Source organism: Haliotis rubra, unplaced genomic scaffold, assembly GCF_003918875.1.
Source record: "Haliotis rubra isolate DU_JTF1 unplaced genomic scaffold, ASM391887v1 Scf475, whole genome shotgun sequence".
NCBI classification, from domain to species: Eukaryota; Metazoa; Mollusca; class Gastropoda; order Lepetellida; family Haliotidae; genus Haliotis; species Haliotis rubra.
In genome coordinates this window covers 477,571-488,599 of record NW_025767163.1, presented here as the reverse complement: position 1 = coordinate 488,599, position 11,029 = coordinate 477,571, and the positions used below count along the sequence as shown (strand labels likewise).

The window sequence follows — 11,029 nt, the reverse complement described above, 5'->3', positions numbered from 1 at the left end:
TAACGCATACAACTTTATGGATTACAACTTCTTGTTTATTCTTACACCGTTATGAGCTATCTGCACCAAAATGTCGCTCTGTGCAATAAAACAAAAGATTGTTATCCATAAAGTCGTATGTTTTATTTTTAACTAGAAAACTACTGTGTAGAATCTTTTCAAACTTGGTGAAAACATTTCTGAAAATGTACTAAGTCACAAAAACCTATTTTAGAGAAAATCGACCTGGAAGTTTAGGACAACAATATCTTGTAAACTATTCCATCGATTTCGTTGGAATTTTGCACATGCAACGTGACATGTCAAACATAATCAGAAAATAGCAAATTATATGCCCAATCTATTGAAATAAATGAAGGAATTCATGAAAAATGATTGGAGATTGACCAAAGAAACTCGTGATTTTTCTCAAAAGCAAAGTGTTCTAAGTGTCAGAAACACAGCTAAATATCAGCCTTATTATAATTATATGGATATTTGATTGTTACCAGGTTGTTTTGTTGTTGTTTAAACCTTTTTTACTTTCATAACGACTATATTTTTATGAAATAAAGCAGAAATGAGAACAGAGTTAAAATGTTCCATTTCCATGATGAAAATCACTTCAAAATTGGTAAATCGCAACGTCATGTGATCAAATTGTGCTTGCTCATTGGTCAATTGACAACTTAGAACACTCGAAAACTAGTACCATGTGATTTTTCATGGAGATAGAACAAAGTTTGTGTTTGAAAAACCACTTTCAAAGCTAGCACTGTAAAAAGTTGCTAGAGTAATAGATTATGCTCTAAAACCTACCCCGAGCATACTAACTCTAATTTTGTCAAAAGTGGACTAAGAACACTCTGGTTTTCAGGCGACGTTTTTATACCAATTGGAGATGTGCAGTCCGAAATGCATTTTCAATATTTTATTTTTTTTAAAGTACATATTTTATGCTTTGAACTGAAAATGTTTTTATACTTCAACGTTTGTGCGACCTAGATTTAGGTCCATAGCTTATTTTCAAAAGTAATTAGGAAACAGTTCAAATACTACTAAAGGGGTTCTGTGCGAAGTACAGCAAAAATATGATCTTGAACTCATAATAATCTTTTCCACTTCAACATTTATGCGATCTATAACAAGTTTTACAAGAATAGGAGAGGAGCAGTGCTAAGTATATTTAGATAAGTGTATTTTCTGTGAAATAAAACGCATTTTTCGGGTTTTTCAAATAGAAATATAATTCTTCCTCGACCTACCAGGGTACATAGTTATACCAAGGAATTCTGTCTGCCTTCTTATCATGTTGAGAATTATACAGTGACCTGTTAGTCTGGTGTATAAGAAAATGTCATTAGTGACAGCCTTTATTGTGAGTGAGTGAGTGAGTTTAGTTTTACGCCAGACTCGGTAATATTCCAGCTATATGGCGGCGGTCTGTAAATAATCGAGTCTGGACCAGACAATCCTGTGATTAACAGCATGAGCATCGATCTGCGCAATTGGGAACCGATGACATGTGTCAACCAAGCCAGCGAGCCTGACCACCCGATCCCGTTACGACAAGCATGGGTTACTGAAGTCTCATTCTAACCCGGACCTTCACGGGTCTTTATTGTGAGAGTTAAACTGAAACCTACTTATATAATCTATGAAAGGCCGCCATCTGTGACTTACTTCTAATTATTCTGGGGAGAGCTTAACAGTAATCTGCTTCAATGATGCATGAGAAACCCTCATCAGTGAAAGCTGCTTTGCCATTTGGTGAGATATACAGTGACCTCTTAAACATGTATGAGAAACGCTCATTGGTTAGAAGGTACACTTGAATCACTCAAAAGTCAGAGAAACGTGTTATCTAGAAGATGTCACAAAAGTACAAATACTTATACAAGTATTATAACCATGTACATTCTTCAAAATAGCAACAGACAAGTGTACCGTACGGATCCGGCAAAGCTTGCAGATGATGCACAAGTTCTAATGCGAACCATGTTTAATTACATAAATATTTTATTTTAAGTGATGCCAGCTCCAATGTTAAGCATGAATGTATCTCCATATCAAATTTTAGCTGCTGTAGGAGACGAGGTCGGGTGTATTAACCCTCCTCACCTCTCCCCTTGCTACATAGGTGAATCTGTTTTCTTTAACGACTTCTTATTCACCCTCATCCACGAACGCTAAGATGTCTTTTTATTCCGTTTATGACGTAATATATGTCCGAAAAGAATACAACTCCGAATAGAGTTCCAATTACTGACATTGCAACATAGGCCATGCCATGAGATGACTTCCTCTCGTCCGGAAGGCTTTCCTTTGTCATTACGTTGGACAGCAGGCTCTTCGTGTTCAAAGTCAGCTTTTTGGATATTTCGGCCACAATGTCTTCTTGTTTTCGTTGAATTCTGATGCATCGACAGATACATTTTTCAGTGCGTGTTCTTCCGTATTTATCAACTGGTAATTCCTTTGGTGGCTCAACTTCTGGAATGAGAATTGTATTTTGGTGGTTTTTGTTTGGTACAAGTGCCTTATACATTCGGCTGGAAGCGTGGTGATCAAAATGGAACATTGGTTGTGAAAGAATCTGTACAAATGTTTATTTTGAGGCTAAACTATATTATTTTTTATAGCGGTATTTTGGAAAAGCCATTTACATTTCGGAAGAATGTTTAATTTGAATTATCATGAAACGACATTTATTTTAAGCATATAATTATAATAGACACTCAGGGCTCCAGATAACTTTTCAACATCAATAGTACGTACTCCTTATATTTTCAACAGAGGAGTACTGGAAAACCATTTAGAGTACTAGTTGGACTTACAGGAGTATCAGTAATCTTGTGTTTCGTTTCTTATATGCACCACAACATTGCTACTCTTATCTAAACAGGTCAATAAACAATAAAACAATACTATAAAAAAAATACGTCAGTAAATTATTCTAAGACCGTACACCATTGATGTAGTGCGTATCTGCAACGTTTTCTAAAATTATTTCCTACCGTATCGTGCATATTTTATCTCCGTACATACGCCGATACGGCCCTTATCTGGAGCCCTGGACACGTTTAAGCTGTGTTTGAAGGAGTATACTGCATTGCATATTGTGTTATGTGGTTTTGATTAGAGAGTTTCTACATTGCATACTGATAATCAGCTGTATTAACTGGAACATTGGTAATTCAGACATTAGCAGAATAATGTTTTGAAACAGGTTCAAGGAGGATAGCATCTGAGTGTCAGAATAGTTATCGGCAGTCTGTTAAATTGCTATTATAGCTAAAATGGATAGAATTTTCATTAAAACGCCAGCATGTTATCAGAAATGAGCGGGCCACTGTAACTTGATAACGCCCCAAAATTGCTTAACAACGGGCCATTATCAGGCCCGTTGTTAGCTGACGTTATAAGGAGCTCAGCTCTTGATGTTCAATCACCTACGGCTCGTTTGAACTTAGGTTCAATATAGACGATTGTTCTGACTCACATTCGTCACATGTACCTCTGCCATTATGCACTTTCTTGCCGGTGCTAACCTTAACAATTGTACCATAAATTACTACATGTAGCAATGAAAACATCGACTGGAACTCTAACGTTGTTGAGCATCGAAAAAATGGCGGCGGGTAGTATGGGCAAAGGTCAAGGTCAAATGTCGTCACTCAATAGTGACGTCATCAGTTTTGTTCTATGACGTTTCCATATTTGCAAAAGGGTGTGTCTGTGACCTCTGTCGTTTGTTGTTAGCAGTAAATGCTTCAAAACCGATACCGTTGTTTGTTGTTAATTGTTTATTATTCTACCCGCTTTAGCTATAATAACAGTGACCCTTTTTCAGGGCATTATCTTTTGCAGAAGCCCTCGGTTTTTTAATGAAATACCTCGGGCTTCTGCAAATGATAATACCCTGAAAAATAGCGTTACCCTTATAATAGCAAATCACGTCAGGGCCAGTCAGCATTGGGAATGGCTACCATGCACATATCGGAAGTTAATACACACGGTTATCTATCGCCATGGTTAACTTAAATCAATGATGCTCGTCTACCTTCACACATGTAAGACGGAGATTCCCAACTGCCGTTCTGTAGGCAAGTGACGAATGCTGACCCCAGAGGCAGAAACCCAACATGGCATGTGTACTGTGCAACGTTGCTCTCCCACGTGCCGGAAACAGTCATCTCGGCGTGAAGGACAGGAGGTGGGGTTCCACAGTCAACTGGAAATACATAGTAATGATTATGTGGTTATTGATCTGTGTTGTATAATGCCGCATTCAGCAATAGTCCAACTATGTGTATATATTCAATAATCAGACAATCCAGTAACTACTGCAATCTCAGTATTTGCAGAATTCGCAATATTCCAGTTGTATGACGGCGGTCTGGCCCAGACAATCCAGTGATCAACAGCATGAGCATCGATCTACGCAGTTGGGATGCGATGACATGTGTCAACCAAGTGAGCCTGACCACCCGATCCCGTTAGTCGCCTCTTACGACAAGCATGGGTTACTGAAGACCAATTCTAACCATGATCATCACGGGTGATGAAGTATATGACAAGTAAATAATATAATAACAATATTAATCGTATTCATAACTGGGGAGTAACCATGGATGTCATATTTTTGTATTCGTAGATTGATCAACCTACAGAGGGAGTGAACGATAAAATCATGTATGTAACATGGTAGCTTGTGGGTATTAATAAATTATGCATTCTACAGTGACATTTAAGTATGTTGATTGGCTGTTACTAAAAAAATTGGAAGTGAAAATTTTCAATAACCACTTCTGAGAGCAGGCTCACTGCGCGTAGGAATATTTTGCGCTCATTAACCCTTACAAAGGTAAACAACACTACGCAAGGGTAATGAGTGCATATTTAAAACGCGTTTTATTCATGGTGCATATGTCATGGTAGAATGGAGATAATCCTATTGCGTTTACAACGTGAGGTTTTAAATGAAACATTTAGCAGCGTTCAACCAGATATAATCACTTTCAAAATTTAAACGCAATAGGATTATCTCCTAATTTGACTGTTCATGACTGTCGGTTCAGGTGAGTATGGACACAACAACCATATTGTGTGTCTGCCAATTTTGCCACATGGGACAACGTTACGTTTGAAGAAAAAAGAGTATTTGGCCGACATGGCCATCAGGAATATATATATATATATATATACATGTATATAAAAACGCAAGTGATTTCTGCAGGTGTATAAGCAATAAATATATAAATTATGAGTCCAGATATTTCTTCTTGTCTAATCTCCTTTATATCTGCACAAGATCTTTCGCCGTTCAACGGCTCTTCAGGTGTACAATGAAAAACATTTTCATGTTTCTTTCAAAAAAATGTTTTCATTGTACACCTGAAGAGCCGTTGAACGGCGAAACATCTTGTGCAGATGTAAAGGAGATTTGACAAGAAGAAAAATATGGACTCATATTTTATATGATCAATCCATTTCGAATATCCCTTGCAATACCGAGGTGTAACATTTCTCATACAAACCACATCAACTCCGCTCTTATTGTAAATAGACAAATAAAGAGAACTAGCATGGAGGGATGTATATGTGTAGTTGGGTTTGTTTGTAAAACGCAGCACTCAGCTATATCGTCCCGCACTCAGACGGCGGCCTTAAAATAATCCAGTCTGGGCCAATCATATATGTTGTTATATATTGTTTTCATTATTTACCTTCACATGTCATATTTGCGACATCCCAAGCGCCAGTCTCGAGACACGTGATCTGGTCCGATCCCGACGTATGAGCATAACCGTCATGGCAGGAGTAATTGACGATCTGACCCAGCCATGTGGCGTTGACGTACATGTCTGCGTGGTCTACTGGCGAGGGATCGCCACAGTCGACTGATGAATACATTGAAGGGAATGAAGACAAGAAAACAACAGGCTTCAGTCATGGAACATAATTTCAAATGGTGATGAAACTCGCCTACACCCCCTTGATCAAGATACTGAGACAAATTGTGGTGAGGTTTATTGTAAGTTAGTCATAATAACAATATATATGTGGTTTTCCTCAAGATGTTCAATGTTTTTATACATAAAACTAAGTAGATTAAAGGAACCAGCTGTAGATTGAAGGAGAAAATGCAATGGTATTGCGAGTAAGCAATAACACTACAATGGAAAATTGCTGGGATGATGATGATGATGATGATGATGATGATGATGTGGCTGTAATATGCACAGGTATTAAATTTGACAGATACAACACCGTTACTTTTTGATAAAAGAGCAGTAAAGCCCAAAATGATCCTATAATGATTCCCTTATTTGCTTTACTTTATATAATAAATACTCAAATTACACACCAATGGAATTAATCGTGTGGACAATTGGACATGAACATCGACAATTTGCTCGAAAATAGAACTTCCATTTTTGCATGCGACAACCTGTATCACAGACATCCACGGATGCGCATTAACAAACGTTTTATAATTATTGTCCACGTTTGGTAGCTAAAGCATCCCTGTAACAAAGCATGTATTTCATAGCCTCCTAACGAATGATCTGGACATCAGAAGGTCGACAATCTATATGCATATATCATATTTTGAATCGATCAAATTGGCATTTCTCTTGCAATATTGATGGGTAACAAATTACAATTATCCAGAATATATCTACTTCACTGTTATTGTAGATAGACAAATAGAGAACCCTAAATGTAGCTTTATGTATTTGTTTCTTTTTGTTTAAGGGCACAACCAGCAATATTTTATGCAATAGGACAGCGGCCTGTAAATGATCGTGTCTGGACCAGACAATCAGATGATTGTTACTATGAGCAGCAATTGATGCCGTTTGGGGTTTGAGCACCCGAGACCCGTGAAGGTCCGGGTTGGAATATTAGAATTGGCCTTCAGTAATCCATGCTTGTCGTAAGAGGCGACTAACGGGATCGGGTGGTCAGGCTCGCTGACTTGGTTGTCACATGTCATCGATTCCCAACTGCGCAGATCGATGCTCATGCTGTTGATTACTGGATTGTCTGGTCCAGACTCGATTATTTACAGACCGCCGCCATATAGCTGGAATATTGCTGAGTGCGGCGAAAAAATAAACTCACTCACTCCCTCATTGAGCGCCCGATCCTCTTTCAATCAGCATTGGTGGTTGGGGAACAGCTATAAATCCTGAGTCTCTCTGATATACGAGACATTCATATATCATGGACTAATTCATAAATGTTTTCATAACTTACCTTCACATGTCATATCTGCAACATCCCAAACGCCAGTCTCAAGACACGTGACCTGGTCGGACCCTGACGTATGCACATAACCGTCATGGCAGGTGTAATTGACGGTCTGACCCAGCCATGTGGCGTTGACGTACATGTCTGCGTGGTCTATTGGCGAGGGATCTCCACAGTCGACTGATAAATACATTGAAGGAAAAGGAGGAAAAGAAACAAAGGCTCTTAATCATGACACCTAATATCAAATGGTGATGCACGTCTTATGAGACTCGCCTAAACGCCCTTTATTTAAAGATATACTGACGTGACTACTACATATCTTTATATTGAAGTAGGTTCTTACAGTTCCATACATAAAAATCTACATTTATCATTTTAAAACCGTTTTGAAAGCCCCGTGTCAAAACCCGATCACTCACCATTTAAAGGATTTCAAATGATTTGTAAATTCTGATATGTGTATTTGATACGGGGCTTTTTAACTGACCAATAAATATGCTTTCTTGATCTCAAATCTGCGACATGCTTATAAGGCGAATTGTATGATGATAATGATACAAGAATATAACAACCCACAAAAATCGAACAACAACGTCATGGTCTGTTAGTGGAATCCGAAAAACGGAGTCTACGTTATTGCTTTCTATCGGAACATAAGAAGGAAATACCATTTCCAGTTAGCATGTGACCGTGTGTGCATGAATCTCAAAATTGCTGGTCCGGGAACCGATGTCACGTCATGTCACAAAAGCAGCTATTGTTGCCATCACATGAATTTGTGGCTCACAATGAGCGGATCTCCCCCAAACTGATAAAAAGATATGTCACTGTCTCTAGCCATCTCTTCTCCAGTCACAGGCATCAGTACAATACTGCTATTACGACTAGTCAATCTTTGAGCATCACCTTCGCCTTCAAGCCACGTTCCCACCCACCCTCGTCCCTTACCATCTCTACAAGAAATTCTTCAGAAGTTACTCATTGTCCTCACGCAAACACCTGCCAATCCATATCACATGTAACTTCTTCGAGGAGTGAGTGAGTGAGTGAGTGAGTTAATAGTTAACGTCACATCGGCAATATTTCAGCCATATCGTGACGAGAACATTTTACATTGAAATGGAATATGTGTATATTATAAAACCTGTCATCGAAGGACAGTAAAACAACTAGAATATCACAATTAGATTTAAAACTAGTGTGAAAGGTTAAAACTAATAGCACTATTAGGACAATACAAGATAAAAATAGGCTATAGATCGCCAACAACTGAAGGTAGGATCACCATACTAGGAACCATGGGGACTTACATTACTTTTGCTACCTGCATGGACCCTAGCTGGATTTACACCATCCCTTCAGCCGCTGGCGATTGTAGGAAAATTTAGCCGGCAGTTAAAAGAACAAAGATACTACGTTTAAAATATGGTAAATTTACATTTTACTTTGAAAGTTTTGGGTCTTACGGACCACTTCTTCGAGGACATGTACCTTCACAATGTATCATTAGTTCCTCCCATGCCCCTGTTTCTTGGCAGCTGATGACGGTTGATCCCGATAGGTGTGAATACCCAGGTTTACACGTGTACTCAACAGTCTCGTTGACGAATCCAGTGGTATTTGAAGCCTCGGTCCTGTTATTTTCTGGCGGGTCACCACAGTAAACTGCAAGATGCAAATCAATTTAAGATGTCATGGTAACAAGTATTGACGATAACAGCCTTAGTCAGTCATATACGACTCGAAAGTTCATGAAGAGACAGCTACCACAAGTAACTCTGGAAAAGAACCCCATGGCACCTCTCTTCTGGATAAGTACCTCTTATCTTCTTACTTTCATTCGTGTTACATCAGAAAGTTCCGAGAATGTTTGCCCCCTTTCACGCAGTTCACAAGTTGAAAAGAATAAATCAAGGGCAATAATTCGATAAAGACTATTTTCAAATACCAATTTTCTTGCATATTCAGATCGTGGTCAATGCATCGGAATTTCTACAGGGATATGCATAAAACACATCAGGAATTTGGACAAGAAGTTTAAAGTTTAATAATCGTAAGTGCTCATTTCCCTCCACTGACTTTCCCCAACCCATCCTCAACCAGGGAACACTGAAACAACCTCAACTGTTTCATCTTTACATCTGTACATTAGGATACAGAGTAACAAAATAATGTGCACTGATGGGTTTTTCAGAGTGTTCACTTTGTCCCCAGTAATATTCCAGCAGCTTTTGTCTTGGCAGACTGTCGTTTAACCATCATCAGTTTTTTCTTTACATAAATTCCACATTCAGTCACACTAATATTAAATTGTTTAGATCATTTGCAACCTCTTTTCGTATAGATGTCGCCGGAAGGTGGGGTAGCCTAGTGGTTAAAGCGTTCGCTCGTCACGCCGTAGGCCCGGGTTCGATTCCCCACATGGGTACAACTTGTGAAGCCCATTTCGGGTGTCCCCCGCCGTGATATTGTTGGAATATTGCTAAAAACGGCGTAAAACCATACTCAGCCAGTCATATAGATGTCGCCGGACGTATTTCCCAATTCATTGCGTATCTCTTGTTTCATTTCTCTCTGCTCATTTACGAGCGCTTCTTGTCTCACCCTTACGCTGGTTGTAATATTAGTAGTATCTCGTGCATTACCTGTTCTGTGACGTAGGCATCTTCAAATTTGCCACTTCATGTCTCGTCACGGCCGAGTTGTTACACCCCATCTTGTACTGATGTCTTCTAATGTTTTACAGGTATGTACTTTTCACAAATACTTTCTTCGCTAAGAAACGTAAATCATAAAGGTTCGCCATATCTTGATATATCTAATATATATCTACAGAATAAACATCATTTTAACCACTGCGCCTCAGTCCAATTTATCTGCGGCCAGGACCCGCGACATAGAAATGCTGGTTTGCTACATTTTAAAGAAAACACGCAAAGTATTAATGATTGATACAAAAAATACGTTTCTGTCAATAAAGTTATATACAATTTGTGTTTCAAAATGACAAATAATAAAGAATGCCTTTGCATTTTCGAGCATTTCATGCAGACATTTGTGAAGTGGAAGCCGAACAGGCGATAGGATAGGGGAACATCAACAACAAAACAAAGGAATGCAAGTTGTGGGCTCAAAGTAAAGCCAGAACAAAGGTTCATGGTCCCCTATGAAGATACAACCACAACGTACCTTTACAAACTAAATCAGGAACCTCCCACAGACCCGATGAGAGACATGTGAAGTTACTTGAACCGGAAGCGCGCTTGTACCCTGTTACACATGCATATGTGGCTTTTCCGTTCCGAAGACTAGAGGATATGGACACGGTAGCGTTGTCAACTTCAGGGGAGACCCACAGTCCACTGTGGGGAAAAAGAAAAAAATGGGAATACTTACATCTTATACAGTATATGACTTTTCAGGCGACACTCAGAAGCATTTTTGATGCCTTCAAGTCAGGCATTGAGAACCAGTTTGGAACGAGAGAGAGAGAGAGAGAGGCAATATTTCAGAGACATTTAAATAGAGTATATACACAGATATTATAAAAACCTGCCGACGAAGGACAGTAAAACAACTAGAATATCGCAGATATACATGTAAAACTAGTAATTAAATCTAAAACATTTTAACTTTAGGGGACAGCACAATATAAAAATAGGCAATAGATCGCCAACAACTGAAGGTAGATCACCATACTAGGGACGTTTGGAACGAGAAGGAAAGAGAGGAAGAGAAAGAGAGAGAGAGAGATGAAAGCTGTAAGGACTCGTATTGGAGGTTCAAT

At 38.8% G+C, this 11,029-nt stretch overlaps 2 protein-coding genes across 2 annotated transcripts in view; both read right to left on the bottom strand.

Annotated features, from left to right (window-relative positions):
- Positions 1 to 1,531: 1,531 nt before the first annotated feature.
- On the bottom strand, positions 1,532 to 10,599 carry LOC124290814 (sushi, von Willebrand factor type A, EGF and pentraxin domain-containing protein 1-like). Its single transcript, XM_046727640.1, has 6 exons — positions 10,432 to 10,599; positions 8,734 to 8,907; positions 7,246 to 7,419; positions 5,709 to 5,882; positions 4,043 to 4,213; positions 1,532 to 2,472 (listed from the first exon to the last, which is right to left on the bottom strand). The coding sequence occupies exons 2-6, from the start codon at positions 8,747 to 8,749 to the stop codon at positions 2,156 to 2,158; spliced, it is 852 nt and encodes a 283-aa protein (XP_046583596.1). The 5' UTR covers positions 8,750 to 8,907; positions 10,432 to 10,599; the 3' UTR covers positions 1,532 to 2,155.
- The window catches only part of LOC124290811, a 50,117-nt gene continuing 49,603 nt past the window's right edge, over positions 10,516 to 11,029 (bottom strand). Inside the window, exon 12 of the mRNA XM_046727637.1 lies at positions 10,516 to 10,604. Within this exon, the coding sequence (XP_046583593.1) occupies positions 10,516 to 10,604 (89 nt within the window). The remainder of the gene's footprint in view (positions 10,605 to 11,029) is intronic.